Raw genomic sequence first — 22,789 nt, forward strand, 5'->3', positions numbered from 1 at the left:
CCTTTGCTCCAGCCTGTCCTTCTGGAGTGGCACTGTGTGTCTGTGTGAGTGCAGCGGAGGGGCAGGGCTCGGTGAAGAGGGGAGCATTGAGAGAGGTGCAGCATCTGTTTGCTGACCTCCTGACCGGTGGGGATACCATGGAGCAGATGGATGGCGACGCTGGCGGGGACATCATGGAGCAACTGGATGGAGGCACTGGCAGGGACTTGCTTGACCGCTGCTGAGGAGAGCCTTGATGTGATGGTCAATCAAGCCATGAAGAGCAAAGGTAAGGAGCAGGATAGATCCTCCCCGACAGAGACGTAGCTTGAAGCTTGTGGGCCCCGATGCAAAAGTTGACCTGGTCCCCTCCCCACTATCACCCACCACTTCCACTGTGCGTGCAGATATACCCACTGCAGGCCAAGATACTCAATGGGGCTTAAGATTTTTGCTTCCCAGAGTTCCTCCTTACATCAGAAGACAGGGATCACTGTTGGAGAATCAGAGGACAGGAACCCCTGTCGGGTCACTTAGCAGAACTCCTTTCCCATCCCAGCACTGTATACAGCTCCCCCACCCCACACTACACAGGGCTGAAATCACATTCCTTTACACATAGTCTGTCAACCTTCATAAGGTGTATCTGGCTATTAAATTGCCATTCTGACCTGTAAAGTTCTCTGGCCAGATCGGCAGTGTTGTTTCAGTAGGCAGATACACCCTGTGTAGATCATGGCTGACTGGCTGTGTTGTAAAGGAATGTGATTTCAGCCCTGCGGAGGAGGAGCAGTATAGAGTGCTGTAATGGGAAAGGAGCTCAGCAGCAGACATAGCATCCAGGGTGGAGGGGTGGTCAGGGGGCTTTTGGGGGGGGGGGGCGCAACTTAGATCTGGGATTGAAAAGTTATCTGACACAAAATCTGGAGCCTGCAGCCCCTCATGGGCCCCTCAGGATGAGTTAAATGGTTTGTATAGGATTTTTTTTTTTATCTTAATAGCTTCCTTTCCCTAAATGCAGTGCTGTTTTCATGTCCTCATTGTTCGTTTTTGCTCTCAAGTTGCTGTAATTCTTCTCTGATCTCCACACTTCCTGGTTGTCTGTTTCCTGATAACCACAGTGCTGGGAGTTTCTCTCTGTGGTCACTAATCAAGGAGGTGTGATTACTGTGTGTCTAGTTTCTAGTTTCGTTTTCCAAACCATCACTGCTCTATGGCTCTATACAGCACAAAGGCAGGAAACAACATGCAAAAACGAAACTAGAAACTACAGGTACATTATATGATTGATTTTTATCTATTTTTAATCGTTTTTAAAAGGAATCAGTTAACTATTATGGCCCAGATTCTTAGAGGTGATACGACGGCGTATCTCCAGATACGCCGTCTTATATCTGCGTCCGGCCGGTCGTATCTATGCGCCTGATTCTTAAAATCAGTTACGCATAGATATCTGTTAGATCCGACAGGCGTAAGTCTCTTACGCTGTCGGATCGTAACTGCATTTTTACGCTGGCCGCTAGGTGGCGCTTCCGTTGAATTCCGCGTTGAGTATGCAAATTAGGTAGATACGCGAATTCCCGAATGTACGCCCGGCCGATGCAGTAAAGTTACGCCGTTTACGTTAGGCTTTTCCGGGCATATAGTTACCCCTGCTATATGGTGGCATAAGTGCGGCGTAACAATGTTAAGTATGGCCGTCGTTCCCGCGTCGAAATTTGAAAAAGTTACGTCGTTTGCGTAAGTCGTCCGTAAATGGGGCTGGACGTCATTTACGTTCACGTCGAAACCATGCGCCGTTCGGGAAAAACGTCAATCACGTCGGGTCACAGTACATTTACATAAAACATGCTCCCCTGATCCAAATTTGAATTAGGCGGGCTTACGCCGGCCGATTTACGCTACGCTGCCGCAACTTACAGAGCAAGTGCTTTAAGAATACAGCACTTGCCCGTCTAAGTTGCGGCGGCGTAACGTAAAACGGATATGTTACGCCGCCGCAGAGATACGCAGATGGACGAGAATCTGGCCCTAAGTCTATATAAAACAGTCATTTCAGCAAAAAAAAATTTTTATTTACAACTCCTTTAAGGGATTTGTTTAAGCAGTGTTGGCAGGTGTTGGGGGAAGGTCATCTCCCGGAGGTGTGAGTCTTTTCCCCAGGCCTCAGGGAAGTGGGGTAAGGAGACATCCCCGGGTGAGGGGTACAGAGAATCCCAGCTGGTGACTAGGAGACACTGAGCTGTGTTTTACCTCACCAGTAACATCGGCCCTATCGTGGCTACAGGACGACACTCTCCTCCTCTTGCCACAATGAGCTTGGTTACCATTCCATGTTGCCAGCACACAGCAGAGACACTTTCCCATCCTGGGCTGTTCTCACCCCGTGCTCCTCTCCATTGAGGAAATGGCTCACAGCTTCTCTCCAGCCAATAAGTAGGAATGTGGACTGTGAAAAGCAAAGTGGAGGCCCTTTACTGGAGCGTGGCTCTGGGGCCCTAGGCAGGGCTCAAGTCCTGCGGGAACGCATGGGAACGGAGTTCCTGTACTTTTTTCACAGCAGGAACTCAGTTCCCTTTGCAGGACTAGAGCAGCCGAGCCGCCCGAGCCGATCCTTCACTAAGCGGCGATGCCCAGCTCGAGTCACTGTCAGGGGCAGGCGAACCTTAGTAATCCTTTATGTTACTGGCCGCTTCCTGTATAAGGATTCATTGGATAGTGTGCGGGTATTCCGTCACTTCCTCGATGCCGCAATGTATCCTGGGAGCTTTTGTCCATGTTCCCAGGAGACATTGCAGGAGGTCTGCCGCGAGTTATCGCGGGATTTCGAAAGAACTTGCGGGTAACTTGCGAATACCCGCACACCACCCGATGAATCCATATACAGGAAGCGGCCAGTAACATAAAGGATTACTAAGGTACAGTGGATCGGAAAAAAAAAAACATGCGGTTTAGTAATTATGCATATGAGCGTATCATTTTTTTTTTTTGGTGGGGGAGTGGATCTTGGGTGGGAGTTCCCACACTTTTTTCCCCAGGACTTGACCCCTGGACCTAGGGCAGATTGGAGCTGGACTTTGTGGAGGATATGATAATATGACAGAAAGGCTACAGGGGCCCCCTTGAGCTTGGGGCGGGGGTTGCAATTGTGACCCCTGCAACCCCTTATGCTACACCCTTGCTCCCTGATCTACATCGAGCTGTGTGTGAGGGATGGGGAGGTGAGTAGTGCAGGAAGTTGGAGTCAGTGTATGTGTCAGGTAGGTGGGTCAGATAGGTCAGTGTAAGGGTCAGGTAGGTGGGTCACTGTATGTGTCAGATTGGTGGGTCAGTGTATGTGTCAGTTAGACGGGTCACTGTATGTGTCAGGTAGGTGGTTCCCTGAATGTGTCAGATAGGTCAGTGTAGTGGTCAGGTAGGTGGGTCATGTAGGTCTGTGTAGACGGCAACCAAGTGAGGAGTACAAAGACAAATGTGTCTTGCATACAGTCAAGCATGGTGGAGGGAGTGGGGCTGAATAATTACTGGGGAGCTACAGTTCATTGAAGGAACCATGAATGCCAACATGTACTGTGACATACTAAATTAGAGCATGATCCCCTCCTTCGGAGACTGGGCCGCAGGGCAGTATTCCAACATGATAACGGCCCCAAACACACCTCCAAGATGACCACTGTCTTGCTAAAGAAGCTGAGGGTAAAGGTGATGAACTGGCCAATCATGTCTCCAGACCTAAAGCCTATTGAGCATCTGTGGGGCATCCTCAAATGGAAGGTGGAAGAGTGCAAGGTCTCTAACATCCACCAACTCCTTGATGTCGTCGTGGTGGAGTGGAACAGGAATCCAGTGGCAACCTGTGAAGCTCTGGTGAACTTCACACCCAAGAGGGTTAAGGCAGTGCTGGAAAATAATGGTGTCCACACATAATATTGACACTTTGGGCCCAATTCGGACATTTTCACTTAGGGGAGTACTCTCGTTTGTTGCCAGCAGTTTAGACATTAATGGCTGTGTGTTGAGTTATTTTCAGGGGACAGCAAATTCACTACTATTACTTTACATTGTAGCAAAGTGTTATTTCTTCAGTGTTGTCTAATAAAAAGATATAATAAAATATTTACAAAAATGTGAGGGGTGTACTCACTTTTGTGAGATACTGTAAATTACATATCTAATTTCCTGACAACCTATTACACTTTTGAAGGCCCTGAAGCACCAGGAAAGTGGAATTACCCCATTTTGGAAAGCAAACATCCCAATGTATATTCTATGAGGCATAATAAATCTTTTGAACATGTCATTTTTTTCCACACGTTTTTTGGAAATGTGGAAAGAAAATGAAACCCCCCCTTTTTTTTTTACACTTTTTTACAGCACTGACAGGCACTGATGAAGATCCACTGATAGAGTGGCACTGATGAGCACTCACTGATGGGCACTGTAGTGGCACTGATGATCAATTTAGGGGCATTGATGAGCACTCACTGATGGCACTGTAGGGCACTGATGGCACTGTAAACACTCACTGATGGCACTGATGTGCACTGTAGGACACTGATGTGCACTAATGGCACTGATAAGCACCCACGGATGGGCACTGTAGGGCACTGATGAGGACTGTAGTGTCACTGATAAGCACTGATGGGCGCAATAGTGGAACTGTAGTGGCACTGATGAGCACTGTAGTGGCACTAATGAGCACTGTAGTGGCACCATAGGTCACTGGTGAACACTGTAGTGGCACCGTAGGGCCCTGATAAGCACTGTAGTGGCATATTTGAGCGCTGTAGAGGCACTGATGGAAACTGTAATGGCACTAATGGAAACTGCAATGGCACTGATGAGCACTGTGTTGGTACTGATGGACACTGTAGTGGCACTGTAAGGACACTGATAAGCACTGTGGTGACACTGATGGACACTGTAGTGGCACTGTAATGACAGTGATGGGCACTGTGGTGGCACTAAAGGGCACTCAGGATCATGCCAACTCATGCTGCTTCTTGTTTTTTCTCTCCTCTCCTCACATCTATACAGCAATGCATTCGGCAAGTGGTTAAATTAAAAAAATATTACAGAGCTGTGTTAAATTGTGTCCATTATATCTGCCTACAGTTCAGCTTCAAAGCGTCATAATTATTACTGTTTTTTTTTAATGGGTATCATCATCAAATTATTTACAAGGGCTCCGTTTGAAGCAGATTCCTATTAGATTTTTTTTAAATAATGTTTAGATTTATTAGTTTGTTACTAAGGCTCCATGCCCACTGAAGCTAAAAAAAGCTATTCAAAAACGCCAGTAGCTTTGCAGGGAGCCTTTCAACGTTTTTTTAGTGTTTTTGCAATAGCTTTAATCAGCGTTTTTCAGTGTAGCTTTTTTTTTTTTTTTTTTTGCCTTTTTTTCAATGGATAAAAAACCACAAAAAAACGCTGGCCCCAGCGTTTTTGAGAGTTTTTCCGCGTTTATGGGCATTTTTGAGCGTTTTGCGTTTTTAGCGTTTTTTCCCGCCAAAAAACAGCACTTTGAACGCAAATTTCGGGCATTCAGAAAAAAGCCAATAAACTCCAAAGCTCATTAACACTAAAAAACGCCCAGGTGTGCATGGACACATAGGCTAACATAGAGTTCAGTTCATGGGCTTTAAAAAAAAAGGCCAAAACGCCAATAAACCAGTTTATCAGCTTCAGTGTGCATGGAGCCTAAAAATAGGCCGTCATAATGTAGAATTACAGTAATACACTGAGTACCATAACTATTGTATGTAGAATATGTATTAAGAGAATATTTACCTAAATGACCTCTATTTCCTGCTCATTTCAATTTAGATGGCAGATTTTATCTGCCGAATGAAGAAGAAGAACACGTGCGATTAGGTGGAGGGGAAGTCTATAAAAAAAGAACCGGTGAAATATCTCAAATTCGTGATAAGGGAAACAAATATATATTTTATAACCCCTCATCTGGACTAACAGCCTCGCCAAAACAAAATTTAGAAGGAGGTCAGTATCTTTTTTCTTTTAATTTCTTTAAAATATGAAATTAAAGATATATATAACGTAGTTGCAAAGTCTCCACAATAAACTCTGATGATAGGTTCTCTCATGGGGCAATGTGTGTTTGTTTTCCAGCAATATAATCTCTAAATACCTTTTCCCAGCAGTCAGGGCCGCTGATAAGGCAGTACAGCCCGCCCTCCTGTCCCGGGCCCTATCAGTTTAAATGGGGGGCTGAAGTACCTGCTGAGCAGGAGGGCCAGCTGTACTGTCTTTTTTTTTTTTTTTTTTTCTTTTTTTTCCGCCTCAGAGAACTATCAGGATATTCAATCAATTTGCGTTCAATTCGCAGTCTCCTTAGTTCGCATCATGGTTGGAAAATTTATTTATCTATCCATTTCATTTTCTTCCCTTTTTTATTCCCTTTTTTTTTTTTTTCCCTATTTTTTTTTTTTTTCCTTAAATATATGTCAGTAAATATACAAAAGGAGAGAAAGGAAAAAATACTTAATTACATAAATAGATACATTAGTTTCCCCTAGCCGAACAAACCCTCGTCCCACCCTCAAGCCGCCCCCAGCCCTTATCCCCACCTTCCCGCCCTCCCCTATCTCCGGAAATCTGTCTCCTATTGAATCACTCTTTGCCCATTAACCTTCCTACACTATATCATATCATCCTATCTATATACCTTGGTGCAAGTTTAAAATTAGCCCAGTCCTGCCATTTTCGTTTAAATCCGCCTTCTCCTTCCTCTCCCATGTACCTGAGCTGTTCAGCATAATATATATCATTGATTCTGCAAAACCAGCTCTTCTCTGTCGGGCTCATAGGGTCCTTCCATTGTTTGGGAATCAGACTCTTTGCTGCATCTAGTACGTGAGGAAGTAAAGTTCTCATGTACTGTTTAGTTGACATTTCTGTCCCATGGAACAAGCAGACCCATGGATCAGGAAGTATTTTAATTCCGGTTATCTCCTCAATTACCAATAATACATTATTCCAGTATGTTTTAATTTTTGGGCAGGTCCACCATATATGTGACATAGTTCCCACTTCAAGACAGCCCCTCCAGCAATATTTGGAGGTGTCGTCTTGATAACGGTGTGCTATGGCCGGGGTTATATACCATCGTGCTAAACACTTAAAGTTCATTTCGATCAATGCACAATTAAATGAAGTCGTATGCGTCCTTTCTAATATTTTCCTGACCTCTGTCTCGGTTTTACCCGTTCCCAATTCCTCTTCCCATTTATTAATATAAGGAGGGAAACCGGGGTCTTTCAATCCCATCAATATTTTATAAATTGCGGAAATCGCGCCCCTTCCCTTTGGAGCTAAACACAGACGCTCCAAAGGAAGCAAGTGTCTATCTGACCTCAGGGGGGAGGGGAAGGAATCTACAAAATGCGTCAACTGCAAGTATCGCCACCTGTTCAACTCAAACAATTCTTTTTTTTTACTTAGTTCCTGGTAGGTAAGAATTTTGCCATCTTTTAATATGTCTTTTAATTGTGCATCTGGTTTTTTAATCCAGTTACCAAACAGGTCCATTTTCCCTGGTACAAAAAAATTTGTGTCAAATAAAGGGATTAGTGGGGAGTTATAGCCCCATCTATGTTTTTTATGTGCCCTATCCCATATAGACGTGGATGCCAATGTGATTTTGTGCATGTGCGGGTTTATTTGTCTAAAATGTGGCGGTATCCAAATCTCTTTTCCTAACCGTGACTTATTTGAGCAACTTTCTATTCTCACCCACCTTTTCTCTTTGTTATCTCTGACCCAATCAATCACCCGTGCCATGTGAATGGCCCTATAATATGTGTAAATATCCGGTACCCCCAAACCACCATGTTCCTTATCTCTAATTAACACCTCCATACTTATGCGCATTTTTTTGTTCCGCCATATAAACCTATTTAGTAACTGTTTTAGTATTTTAAAATAAACACCCGGTAATGCGATTGGTAACATTTGCATTATATATAATATCTTAGGGAGAGTAAACATTTTAAAACAATTTATTCTCCCAAGTAGGGATCTTTGTCTCAATGCAATTCTCTTTAAATCTTTTTTAATATCATTTAATAATGGTATATAATTCTGCAGGTAAATTAGGTCAGGGGATGATGTAATATTGACTCCCAAATATTTTATCTCGGTATCTTTCCAAATAAATGGGAACTCTTGCTTATATCTCCGTACGTCCTGTGCGTTCACGCTAATATTGAGGATTTCTGATTTTAGAGGATTGATTTTAAAATTAGATACGTCTCCATACAATTTGAGGGTTTTTAATAGATTCGGGAGTGTTATAGTTGGATTCGTTATAAATAATAAGATATCGTCGGCGAACGCTGCAAGTTTATGTTCCCCATCATTTGTTTGAATCCCCCTGATGTCGGGGTTATTTCTAATCCCGGCCAGCAATGGTTCCAAAGATAAAATAAATAAAAGAGGGGACAGGGGGCACCCCTGTCTAGTCCCATTGAACATTTCGAATGTCCCTGACAATGTCCCGTTCACCTTAACTCTTGCCGTTGGGTGTTTATACAGAGCGCTTATCCACCCCATCATTTTTGGACCGATCCCGATAAACTCCAATGTGTTCAATAGAAATCCCCAGTCTACCCTGTCGAAAGCCTTTTCGGCGTCTATAGACAGGAGTAGACCTGGGGATTTACTATCTTTTATTATCTGTGTCAACAGAAGTGTTCTGATGCTATTGTCCCTACCTTCCCTCCCGGGGACAAAACCTACTTGATCAGTATGTACTAAGTCTTTCATGATTGTTTTCATTCTCCCTGCTAAGATTTTGGCGAACAATTTTACGTCTGCATTTAATAGCGAAATGGGTCTAAAACTAGAACATAAGGAGGGATCTATACCTATCTTAGGGATTACTGTAATTGCAGCCTCCAAAGCCTCTTGACGAATATCCCAGTTTAAACCGATACCGTTTATATAGGAGCACATCCTGGGGATCAGAATGTCACTGAACTTTTGATAGTATGCAATTGTTAGCCCATCGGGGCCTGGGCTTTTCCCCTTTGGTAACTCCTTTAAATTATTACGGATTTCCATTTCCGTTATAGGTTCTTCTAAAAAACGAATTTTGTCATCTGGTATTTTATTTAAACATGTGTTACTTAAAAAAATTTTTGTATTAACACTTCTCCTTTTTGTTTTTTCTGAGGTGTCCCCTTGCGATATCGAATACAACTTCCCATAGTATTCTTGAAATACTCTTGCAATTTCTGATGTTGTATGTACCTTACTCCCCTTGCCTGTTTGAATACTTTCTATAAAATTACCCTTAAATTTGTTTTGAAACCCTTTTGCTAGGTATTTACCCGACAAGTCACCCCATTGATAGTTCTCTTTCTTACGTCTGTAAGATGCCGCTCTATTATCATATTCAATGAGATCTCTTAATTCCTCTCTTTTTAAGATAACGGTGCGCTCCGCTTCATGCTCTCCTGTTAGTTTATGGGTCTGTTCAAGATCCAAGATAGTTTTATATAACTCATCATATTTTTTCTTAGTTTCTTTTTTTTTCGCTGATCCTATTGCGATCAGTATGCCCCTGATATAGGCCTTGTGAGCCTCCCAAACTAATGATTCCGACATGTGTTCGGAACAGTTTGTCTTGAAATACCATTCCAATTCCTGTTTTATCCTTACTACAACCTCTTCGTCCTGTATTAAATCCTCGTTAAGTCTCCATTTGGTGTTGCTTTTGGGAGCTCCCTCGTTTTTTAAGTTGATTGAAACTGGCGCATGATCCGACAGGGTAGTTATCCCAATTCCCGAACTTGTCACTACATCCAGTGAGCTATGATCCACTAAAAAAAAGTCGATCCTAGAGTACGTCCCGTGCACAGCGGAGTAGAATGAATAATCTCGTGTTTTCGGATGCTGAATTCTCCAAACGTCTATCAATTGGAGTTGGTGTAATTTTTTTTTAAGTAATTTTCTTTGTGCATCTCCAGTCCGCTGTGCACGGGACGTACAATCAAGGTCCAGATCCAGGCAGAGATTCATATCACCCGCCACAACTGCCCTGCCTATCCTGAAGTCCATAAACATCTCGATGACCCCCTTAAGAAATCTCATGGAGTTCTTATTTGGACAGTAAATGTTTGCTATAGAATAGTCCACTTCGTTTATTTTTCCTCTAAGTAGGAGATACCGCCCCTCGGGATCTACTTTTCTCTCTACCAGGACGAATCTAACTTCCTTGGCAAACCCTATGGCAACCCCCTTTGCCAGTTTAGTCGGTGAGTCTCCATAGTACCATAGTGGGTATTCCGGTGAACTTATTTTAAGATTTGACTCCTGCGAGATATGTGTCTCTTGTATGAGTACTATATCTGCTTTAAGATGTTTAATTTCTCTTAAAATATTACCCCTTTTTAACGGGGAATTTAATCCCCTTACATTATATGAGAGTATTTTTAAGGTTCCCATAGTTCTACCAGATAATCCCTCGCCCCCGGACCACTCCCGTTACATTGTTATTATTATATTCAGTTGTTATGAATTGAGTCATGTCACTCGTCATCTTACATAGACAGGATTTCCAATAAGCATCAGGGCAAAACCACAACAGGCAGCTTATTTCTGATACTGATAACCGGAGATACTCCCCCCCGAACCCTCTCCCACACCCCCCCACCTCCCCCCATTTACTCTGTACTATGACCCCTATATTCTCCCTAACCCTCCCCCCCTCCCTCCCTTCCCCCACCAATAGGGGCATTACGGCCTAAAATAGGCACCTGGATCCGTGGCCAACCTTCTCCACCCGGCCCACGGTTCTCGCCCCAGAGGTTGAGCTCTGCAAGTGTGACTACATCCCGAACTGCCCCCGCCCCCCCCCCCCAACCGGAGGCTGGGGGTGGGTGAGTAGCCCCAGGACCCCAGAACTCCCCGGGCTCACACCAGCCGGTCCCCCCCCATCCCCCCCTAACCCCCCCCCCCACCCCCCGGCCCCCCTCATCATCTCCCCTTTTTATTCATCTTATGTGGATTTTTTCTTAATTATTTTCCTCTTTTATTTCCTGGGATGAGGTTCCATGTCTGATGACCCGGTATAGGTGATATCTTCTCTTGTGGTTCATTCCATCCAGGTATCTCTATCAATGGAATGTCCAGTCTCTTACAGAACTTAGTCATCTCTTCAGGGAACCTTAAGGTCGCGGACCTGCCCTCCTTCTTCCCGATTAAACACGCTGGGTAACCCCAGGAATATTGGATACCATGTATTTTAAAATGTTCGAGTAGCGGTTTTAATAATCTCCTTCTAGAGAGGGTCACGGTGGAAAGGTCCGGAAAAATCTGTAATTCAGTCTCATTGAATGTAACCGGCCTGATGGTTTTAAGACGCTGCCATATCTGTTCTTTATCTTGGAAATTATGAAATCTTGCGATCACGTCTCTGGGTATTCCGGCTGCCAATTCCGCCGGTTTTCTAATCCGATGAATTCTTTCAAATTTGATTTTTTCCGTTTCTGTTTTACACAAAATGGGGCCGAATAATTTATCGAGTTTTACTTGGAGGTCTTCTCCTTCCAGGTCTGGTAAACCCCGGATCCTCAAATTTTTCCTCCGGTTTCGATTTTCTTGATCTTCCATACGATACCTCAAGTTCCTTTGTTCTATTTGTAATTCCTTCATTTGCATTTTTAACTCTGACACCTCAGCTGCTTGGCTATCCAGTTTTTCTTCAGTTTCTTCCACTCTTCTCAATAAATGACTCATGTCTTCGTGTACAATCGTTATCTCATTTTTTAACGAAAGCTCCATTCGTGAGATTGATAATTCTAGTCGCGAAAACATCTCTAATAGCTCTGTTTTTGATGGGGGTAAATCTTTATGGATGGCACCGTGTGGTTCCGCAACATCCTCCTCAGACTCTCTGATTGTCACTGTTTCAGAGTACCTTCTCTGTCCATTTTTTTGTTGGCCCAATGATGGTCTGCTTTTGGCCCCAGATGTTTCGCTAGGACAGTCTTTGGAAGTGTCTTGTGTCATGTATTTTTTTATGGTGCCAGGGCTGGCACTTATTTTGGGGGCGTTAGCCACAGCACCCCTTACTGGGCGGCCTCTCATTTCCTATATTCTGTTGGTCACACAACAAAAAAAAAAAATAAAAATGATCGAGGGACCCCCCAAATACCCTTAACACGGCCAATTGATCGACTATAAGGGCTTTCAATTCTGAATAGTTTTCCACTAATGACCCCTCGGACAACTCAACAGTTGGATAGCGGATAAGTGGTGGGGCTGTTATATCCCTTCGCTTGTTGCAATCGATTACCGGAGCATTTGCCAGAACTTAAAGTTAAGACTATAGTTACCAGTTGATGAACCTCTGAAGATAGAAAGGTGTCCTTTGTTTTCCTTAATTTTTCTCTTTCTCCTTTATCTCACGTCTCCTGCTCAGTCGTCTCCCATCCTTTGATATTTAAAGTGTAGTGAGAACCTGCGGACTGTGGGAGCAATGTGAGCTGGTAGGTGAGCTTGAGCTTGAGCTGAAAGGTGGTAGGGGGCAGGGACAGAAAGCCACGCTTCCCCGCACACTATTCTGACACACTATTCCCCACACACCCCACGCCCCTTGTAATCCCTTAAAGTGGCAATCCACTATCCACTATCCGCTTCGGTTTCTGCTTCAGCCTCGCTCACTAAAGTGCCCTGTAGTGTGCTGTCCCCTGACACGCTAATCACAACTCCATCGCCTATAATTGTAATCATTTATGATGACTTATAGTTACTTATAGTTACTTATAGTTGCATACAGTTGCTATATAATTATGATTAGCTGGTAGTTAGTATTTATTTAGCATTTAGTTAGTGACAGTCTTCAATCGGCCAACCGCTTCAACACTTATCATCACTTGCTGGAGTGCAATTTTATAGTTGACTGATGGTTAGCGTTTAGATAGCATTAGATAGCATTAGATAGCATTGGGTCAATAACAGTCTTCTATCGATCCTCCTCTATCAGTAATCTGCTGCCGCTGTAGCCACATTCACTGAGGTGCCTTTATATATGCCTTGTATGCCTTTGTATAATTAGCTGATGGTGATTGACATTTAGGTAGCATATAGGTTTTATCAATGATAATAATGATAATGATAATCACAGTCTTTCTGTTAGTCCACTATCAGTAGTCTATCAGTAGTCTATCAGTAGTCAGTAGTCAGCTGCAGCTTCATTCACTGAGGTACGCTGCATGCTGAACCGTGCTGACACACTGACACGCTGGGAACTCACACCGCCTGAGACAGACGAATCAGACTGCACTTCCTCACCGCTCCTCAGCTCCTCAGCACCGCACAGCGCGCCCAGCACACCCAGCACACAGAACCCGAGCCCCTCGGCTCCTCCAACACCTGCGAGCGTCGGGGCTCCACAAACTCACGTCTCCAGGAGATCCTCGCGACCACTCTCCACAGCGCGGTTCCAAGGTACCGAGGCAGCACGACGGGACGAGAGGTGGGGGGAGCGGGGGGAAGAAGCACAGCGGGGGGGAAGGGAAGAGACGCAGCCTAGTGCACGCCCGAGTGATCCATGGAGCCCACGGAGCTCCTCAGAGCTAGCAGCGTGTTCCGACGAGCACCCTCATCAGGCCCCTCCCTCCTCCAAATAGAAGCTGTACTGTCTTATTGCAGCCACCGGTCCTATTTTTCCTTCCCCTGCAGCACTGCCGTCTTCCCTCCTCTCCTCTCTGGCCAGAGCTGCTATGGGCACACAGGGGGATGTCTCAGGATGGAGAGTGGGGGAAGGGGCCGGCAATTATGTAACTTACTGGACCCTTTCTTTCCCGAATGAACACAGTGAGAAATCCGTACCAATCACTCATGTGTCCATTCATCAATGAAGCATAGTAAACATTGTTTACTATGCTTCTGTTTGTGAATTAGCAGGAAGGATCAGTTGATCAATCACAGGTAGTTAAACTAAAAGGATCAGTTGATCAATCACAGGTAGTTAAACTAAAGTGTCCCTGCCCATTGAAATCAATGGGCAGCGCCTCCAAACTGCCCCCCCCCCCGAGCCTCCCTTTTACTTACCTGACCCCTCGAAAGTCCCACGCCGCTTCTCGGCCGGCTTCTCGGCTCATTCATTGGTTAATTGAAAGCAGCGCAGCCATTGGCTTGCGCTGCTATCAATCACATCCAATGACGCGGCGTGCCGGGGGCCGCTCACTGTATCACGGGAGTTTGCCCGCAAGAGCTCACCACCATGCTCGCTCACTCGCTCGCATGAAGGTGGTGAATTCTTGCAGGGAGGAGCCGAGACAGTCGCCAAGGGACCCCAGAAGACCAGGTTTGGGGCCACTCTGTGCAAAACGAGCTGCACAGTGGAGGTAAGTATAACATGTTTGTTATTTAAAACAGAAAGAAGAGCATTGTCACCCTGTTATGAGACATTGAAAATCAGCAAATCTCTAACGCCCTTTGCCAATGATTTCACATTTTTTATTTCTGGTGCTCACAGTAGCATTGACTATGTTCCAAATGCCCCAAAGTAATTACAAATTCTAATATATACTGTACTGTACATCATGAAAAATGTAACATTTTTGTGCATTTGTTTTTTACATATTTAGCAAACTTTGAAATTACAAGTTATATTCAAAGATCCAATACAGACAAAGTGCCAGTTACTTTGAAAATCGATGGACCAAATCTTTACCTCTCCTGCAGTAATGGAGAACTAATACTAGAGGTGAGTCTTAACAGCCTTTTCTATCCATGAATACAGAATGATTGCATGTTCCAACTGCCAAACAATCTGCTTTTCCTAAAGTGAAACAAAAAGAAAAAAAGTGAAAATTTGCTATGTTATAAAGAACATATTAGTAAAACCTTGGTTTGAGAGTGTTGCAAGACGAGCAACATTTGTTAATACATTTTGACTTGATATACAAGTAGCGTCACGTCACAACTGAGTATAAAAGAGAAGAGAGGCGCCTCTGAGTGTAGCAATATGGTTACATTTAATGAAGGTACAACATTTGGCAACTCACATGGTTGATGATTAAAAGAGGCACATCTAAGTATGCAGGGAGTGGATTAATGTAGCAACCAAAACAATATGAAAGGAGAAGGTAGTATATATTAACCGCTTAACGACCGCCGCATGTACATATACGTCGACAAAATGGCACGGACAGGCAGAAGGACGTGCCCGCACGTTGCTGCCTTTCCGCGGGTGGGGGGTTGGATCGGGACCCCCCCCCCCCCGGTACATGTGGCGGTCGGTAAGCCTCAGGGAGCGATCCGGGATGAGGGCGCGGCTATTCGTTTCTAGCCACCCCCTCGCGATCGCTCCCCGGAGCTGAAGAACGGGGAGAGCCATATGTAAACACGGCTTCCCCGTGCTTCACTGTGGTGGCTGCATCGATCGAGTGATCCCTTTTATAGGGAGACTCGATCGATGACGTCAGACCTACAGCCACACCCCCCTACAGTTGTAAACACACACTAGGTGAAGCATAACTCCTACAGCGCCCCCTGTGGTTAACTCCCAAACTGCAACTGTCATTTTCACAATAAACAACGCAATTTAAATGCATATTTTGCTGTAAAAATGACAACGGTCCCAAAAATGTGTCAAAATTGTCCGAAGTGTCCGCCATAATGTCGCAGTCACGAAAAAAATCGCTGATCACCGCCATTAGTAGGAAAAAAAATGCAATAAAACTATCCCCTATTTTGTAAACGCTATAAATTTTGCGCAAACCAACCGGTTAACGCTTATTGCGATTTTTTTTTTTACCAAAAATAGGTAGAAGAATACGTATCGGCCTAAACTGAGGAAAAAAAAAATTTATATATGTTTTTGGGGGATATTTATTATAGCAAAAAGTAAAAAATATTGAATTTTTTTCAAAATTGTCACTCTATTTTTGTTCATAGCGCAAAAAATAAAAACCGCAGAGGTGATCAAATACCACCAAACGAAAGCTCTATTTGTGGGAAAAAAAGGACATCAATTTTGTTTGGGAGCCACGTCGCACGACCGCGCAATTGTCAGTTAAAGCGATGCAGTGCCGAATCGCAAAACCTGGCCTGGGCATTTAGCTGCCTAAAGGCCCGGGGCTTAAGTGGTTAAGAGAAGGAACATCAGGGAATTTGGCGAAATGTGGAACCCTTGGCTGAAAAAATGGCATACCCTATATGAAAGGAAAACCTATCAAACCGGATAGCAAAGAGAGGAGGGGGAGGGAGGAGGGGGGAAAAGAAAATGAATAAATGTGGGATATTGAAAAGATTATGTTATATGTGTAATAGGAAAAGACAATATTAAGGTTTTATATGGATGTAATCTGTTTTTTATACGATGAAGAAAATTAATAAAGAATATGGAAATAAAAAAAAAGTATGCAGGGATCTGTCCACATAAACCATCCATTGACGTCATCCCTTCCATGCTGCGCTCCACGAGCGATTCAAGCCTCGCTTTCAGATCGCTCTACTGCAGGGTAGTCTTCGCGGTCACGATTGTAGACAGCTTTACCCCGGATGCCTGCATACTTAGATGTGCCTCTTTTAATCATAAACCATGTGAGTTGGTATATGTTGTACCGTCATTAGATGTAACCATATTGCTACACTTAGAGGTGCCTCTATTCTCTTTTATACTCTGTAGCTCCTGATGGATTTCTGCTTCTAATCCCCTTGTGGATGGACATTTTATGGTTACACAACCTATCGCATTGCTATAATCTTTTTATATGGACTATAAACTGAAGGATTTATGAATAAATAGTTGTGAAACGAATCATTTCAGTTTCCATTATTTCTTATGGCAAAATTCACTTTGATATGCAAGTGCTTTGGATTACAAGCATGCTTCCGGAATGAATTATGCTCGCTAAATCCTTCTGCATGCTTTGGCCAATCAGCAGCCGTCAATTCACTACGATCTCGCAGGGCATTATGGGGTGCTCAGCAGTGGGCGAACTTGCCGCGAGTGCCCCAAATGTTAGTTTGTTCTACAAACAAACGAACACCCGATGTTCGAGTCAAACTTACATTCGACTCGAAACATCGGGACCATCCCTACTGTTTAAATATTCACCTTTATTAAAAACGTTTTAAAACACACTCACATTTGTCAGTGCACCACTGTTTGATTTACAGCTTGCATCAGCACATAAACCTGTCCTGGCCCATGTGCAATGACATCACCAAGCCCGCCCAACATACTTTGTCACGGTCACGTGTCATCATCAGGGAATTTGGAATAAGTAATCACATCCATCTTTTTATAGTTCATCATTCAATAAAAAATTACCCTGACGCCATTTTGTTGAAGATCTCCCTATACATCGTGCATGTATTCCTCCACTCATCAGATTTTTTTTATAGCTGCATAATATTACTTAATTATAATACCCTAATTTTATAACTACATCTAAACATAAAAAATCAATCTATATCAGTCTATAAATTATTAATGGGGAACCTCTCCTGCAACAGGGAAGGGAGAAACACATGCAAGAGCAAAGAGAGTACAGGGCCCAGAGCCATACATTAGTGGAAAGAGCAGCATTTGGCTGGAATAGGGACAGGAAAGTGGACCATTCAGGTGGATCATTGAGAAAGCAATAAGTGAAAGTACAGACCCAAAACAAGAGCAACGAAGTAGGAGAAGTAGATGGATATTTTGGGGTTTCAGGCACATAGAAGAACATATACAAGGTCAGATGGCATGTAGGTACTAGAGAAGATATAGGTGATGATGGACAGGTAAGCACATCTATAGCACATTCTTTGAGTGAAACACATTTCATAGTGCAGTGTTTCACAGACAGTGAATTTTCTGGAAGACGTGAGATTAGGTTCTTGATAAATGTCTTTGAGATGTAGGTAATGCAATTCTCCATTGTCCTAACACATATTGCCTTCTCTCTTTCTACATACTAGGACCCGAACAACAACGGTGAAACCCTTGACACAATAGAAGACTCAACAAGAAGATTTCTGTTTTTACGAACAAGAAGCATACAAAGTGTTACATTTGAGTCAGTTATGTCCCCGGGAATGTTCATCTGCACCGACTACATCAGTAGACCATCTCCAGTGAAAATATCAAACTTTTCGGATAACCAAAAGATCGTCAGTTTTACAATTGATGGAGAAATAGGTGGCAGTTTTGTGATGGTTGGAAATAATCGATTTGTACTGGAAGTACCAATGGAGATACTGGAACGCTTACAAGAGAATAACCAACTGATGGAAAATACTTATGAAAGGTTTACATACAGACCCTATGGAAATTCTGTTTGTTGGTAGACTAGACATTTAAACATAAATGCACTGCTTTATTAAAACTGTGAGGAAAGCAGCTAAACCAACAAACCATCAACCATCAAATTCAGATGATTTCTCATGTTTATGGACAGATCTGTGAAGAATATTTTTTTTTCTTAATTCTGTTTTTATATTCTAAGTATTTTTTTTATTCAAGAAGCAATAAGGCTATGCTATAACTAAATCAAATAGCACATTTTCATTCTTCTTTTATTGCATACATAACTACAACTATACCATGCAACTCTGGCCTTAGCAACTCATGCAACTGCTATGGAGCTCTGCACTGGAGCCCAGCACTATCAACCTACATAATATTATGTATAGGTAGCAATAGCATTTGCAAATATATTTGGACACATTAAATGTATATTAATGTTGGAATTCTCTACAAGGCAGGACTCTAAAGGGATTTCCTTGATGAATGAAAGTAGACAATCAGGGCACTTTAATGGTCTTTATAAGGTGCCCCATCATGCACAGTTACACCCCCAGTTGTATTCCTTGTAATTTCACTTTTATATTGATTTTGTTTATTAAACCAGCTGTTGGAATTACACTGACTGAGAGGGGGTTACATAAAGGGAGCTATTGTGAATTGAGCCTTTAGAGATTTAATGTATGCAAAGTTCCATGTCGAGAAAATCATGTCTCAAAAAGAGTAAAGCAGATTTGTGAGCTGAGCCCATATAGTCGCATACAGAACAGTTCTATGTTATGTATATTGAGATGTTTTCTAAGTTGCTCGTGCCACCGAACGCCGCTGTGTTGAAGATATATCACCAGCTCAAGTCTTTTACAGAAACAACAGCTTCTTGGAGAGTCAATCATCTGGTCCCCTACCACCACACTCAATGATTCCTCCTGCTGTGCCCCTACATCACTACGGCGTGCTGTGGGCTTCTGGGAGATCGTCACTCCCCAAAATCTCACATATGAATATCATATTATATGTGGTTAAAATGTTATCAAATAATGAAAGTTGTATTAAAGACCCTGCAAAAACTTTACCAACTGTGTGTGAAAAACAATGCACCCTTGTAAATTTCTGTTTTCAAATGTTTTATTGAAATTTTGAGAATAAAATACAGAATATCAAATACATACATATTATTTTTTTGAATCAAAAAGATTTTTATTGCTCACACAACAAATTGACATTAAAATAATGACATTTTACACTCAGTATGCAAACATGCACACCAGCAAAATTATAAACAAATAACAGATGCACTACATCCCATCAATGTATACAGATATTGCACCCTCTCAAGCACCCATGTCCACAGCCCTAGACTCCTATCTCCTCCCGCGATCCCCTTCCTACTCCCTCCTTACGGTCTCCAAAGGTACTGGGCTATGAACCCTGCGCGTTTTTTCCTTACCCCTCTAACCCCCCAAGTAGCCGTGCCTGTACTAGCTCCAAGGGGCTCAATCCGGGTGTTGCGAGCCATGGATCCCATAATTTAAGAAATTTCCTTGCGTTCCCTCTGTGCTGGTAAATATACTTTTCCATCAACAGTGTTCTACCCATGTGCTGTATCCAGGTCTTAACCGAAGGGGGCTCCCTCGACTTCCAGTGTACAAGGATGAGTTTCCTCGCCTGGAACAATGCCCTGGCAAACGCCACCCTGGTGGCCTCCTCCTCTATCACCCCCTCCAGAACACCCAGCAGGCAGCAGAGCGGGTCCAGCGAGACATTGGTCTGGAACACTGAGTTTAGGGTCGCCAGTACCTCCGCCCAGTACCTATGCAACTTGGGACACCGCCAAAGCAGGTGAACCAGATCACCCTGGGTCGCCCTGCATCGTCCACACAGCAGGTCCGGAGCCCGGCCCATTCTGAAGAGTCTAACAGGAGTGTAATGCACCCTAAGTAGGATGTACAGTTGGGATACCCTTTGTGACACATTCAGCGAGCACGTATTCACAGCCTGTAAGGCCTCCTCCCACACTTCCCCCTCAACGGGCCCCAGGTCTACCTCCCACTGTTCAGCCACCCTCATAGGATGCCCTTCCAGGAATTTTGACAGGAACATGTTGTAGCAATGTGAGATCATGCCCTTGGTGTCTTGCGCCTGACATAGCGCCCGGAAAACCGGTGTGGGGGACTGAACCCATTCAACCGCCATCCCCTGAGCCCTCACTGCATGTTGCAACTGTATATAGTAAAACTGCATACTGTGCGGTAGGTTGAATCTGGTTTGTAATTCACTGAAAGGGAGCAGGGTCCCCCCCCCTGAAGACATGTTTAAGATGCATGACCCCAAAAGAACTCCACCTGTGACCCTGCTCTATTTTGGCCAGCTCCTCATATGAATCGTTCCCCCAGATAGGGGTAAACTCGGTAAACCCCTCAACATCCTGCAGCTGTTTAGCCTTATTCCACACCTTCTGAACAAGAGCATAAGTGGGCATACGCTTATTGGGTTTTTGAAACTTGCGGGCCTCCAGCCCCTCGGGTATTGTGGCTGCCCCCGATCCCTGCAACATTAGTCTAGCCGCCAAGGCCCCGGGTTGCGGCCCTGTGGCCCCTATCAGGTGTTGAAGTTGAGCCGCCAGGTAGTATATCCAGGGATTGGGTAATGCCAGTCCTCCCCCCTCCTTTGGGCGCTGCAGCTGTTCTAATTTAATCCTGGGGGTTTTGGTATGCCACAACAACTGTCTGAAAAGAGAATTGACCACTCGGAATATTCTAAGGGTAATTAATTACCATGGGTGTATTATGCAGGAAATATAGCAATTGAGGCATCAGTATCATCTTGATAAGGTTAGTTTTACCTGCCAAAGACATTCTCAGTTTATTCCAAATTTGTATTTTATCTCTGAATTTGGACAGCAGGGGGTGCACATTCAATTTACAGTAGTCAGTTATCACGGGCGATATCCAAACCCCCAGATATTTAAAAGATGGCACTACAGGCACGGGGCACACAAGGCCCCTCCCAGTCTCGGGCTCCCCGTCCAGGAACATCAGGGCCGACTTAGACCAATTAATTGTGAGCCCCGAGAAGCGGCCAAAGTCTGCAATAATGGCCATGACCTGCTCTAGGGAACCCTCCGCATCCTCCAGGAAGAGAAGCATGTCATCAGCGTACAACATGATTTTCTCGTGAACTTCGCCATATCTAAATCCCTGAATCGTCTCGCACCCCCTCACCAGAACCGCAAGGGGCTCTATGGCCAGGGCAAAGAGCAGGGGGGACAGGGGACATCCCTGCCTGGTCCCCCTGCCCAGAGCAAAGGCATGGGACATCCTATCCGCCATACGTATGGCCGCCTTTGGTGTAGCATACAGGAGCCGGACCCACCCCAGGAACCTAGGGCCGAAGCCGTACTTAGTCAGCACCGCCCATAGGTACCGCCAGCCAACACTGTCGAAGGCCTTATTGGCATCAAGCGACAACAGTGCCCTATTGCCAGCGGAGTCCGATGGGGTCTGCATATTCAAGTATAGCCGCCGGAGGTTCGTCGCTGTGGATTTACATGGCATGAATCCCGCCTGGTCAGAATGTATAATAGACAGAATAATTTTGTTCACGCGCATGGCCATTACCTTCGCCAGTATTTTAACGTCACTCTGCAGGAGAGAAATGGGTCTATACGACCCCGGATCCAGAGGATCCTTGCCCGCCTTCAGCAGCAAGATGATGTTTGCCCTCGTCATAGACGGGGGCAAGGCCCCCGATTCCAGCGAGGCATTAAACACCTCGAGTATCTTGGGCAACATCACCGCCCCATATTGAGTGTAAACCTCCATGGGCAATCCGTCGTCTCCCGGGGCCTTACATGTGGGGAAGGAGGCAACCGCCTCTCCCAACTCCTCCAGGGTCAGCGGCTTCTCCATCTCACTCCTCGCCTTATCAGTCAAGGTCGGGAGAGCCACCGCATCCACATAGCGCTGCAGCTCCCCGTCCGTGAATTCATCCCTAGACTTGTACAACTCAGAGTAAAAAGCAGCCAGTTCCTTTAAAATCAACTCAGGTTCATTCACCAGCTGCCCCTGCACATCCCGGATCGCTCCTATGGCAGGGGACGCCTGCTGTGACCGGGCAATTCTAGCAAGCGACCCGTCTTCTCCCCCTCCTCATAATAGGCCTGCTGGGTAAAAAATCGCTTCTTCTCCGCGGCGGAGGATCTCAGCCGGTCCAGGGAGTCCTGGCCCGACATCCATGCCTCCCTCGCGGCCTCCGAGGGGTCAATAACATAGGACAGTTCCAGCTGCTTCACCTGATCTTCCACCCGCTCTAAAACAGCTGACGAGTTGTGTTTAATGGACGCAATCTCCTCTATAAATGTTCCCCTTAAACAGGCCTTAAAGGCATCCCAGCCCTGGGTCCGCTCCATCCCCTCCCAATTTTCCGCGAAATACTGTTCTATCCGGCGTGTAACCTGGTCATGGGAAGTGAACAATTTCAGCCAGAAGGCGTTTAATTTCCAAGGGGCTCTGGGCAAAGAGGACACCGGGCGGGTAGCCAGGT

General features: G+C 44.6%; 1 protein-coding gene across 1 annotated transcript in view; it reads left to right on the forward strand.

Annotated features, from left to right (window-relative positions):
* The window catches only part of LOC120933041, a 34,421-nt gene extending 15,010 nt beyond the window's left edge, over positions 1-19,411 (forward strand). Inside the window, exons 3-5 of the mRNA XM_040345986.1 lie at positions 5,806-5,979; positions 14,598-14,716; positions 17,923-19,411. Coding sequence (XP_040201920.1) covers positions 5,806-5,979; positions 14,598-14,716; positions 17,923-18,291 — 662 coding nt within the window. The 3' untranslated portion in view covers positions 18,292-19,411. The remainder of the gene's footprint in view (positions 1-5,805; positions 5,980-14,597; positions 14,717-17,922) is intronic.
* Positions 19,412-22,789: the final 3,378 nt, after the last annotated feature.

This window comes from Rana temporaria, chromosome 3 (assembly GCF_905171775.1).
Source record: "Rana temporaria chromosome 3, aRanTem1.1, whole genome shotgun sequence".
Lineage (NCBI taxonomy): Eukaryota > Metazoa > Chordata > Amphibia > Anura > Ranidae > Rana > Rana temporaria.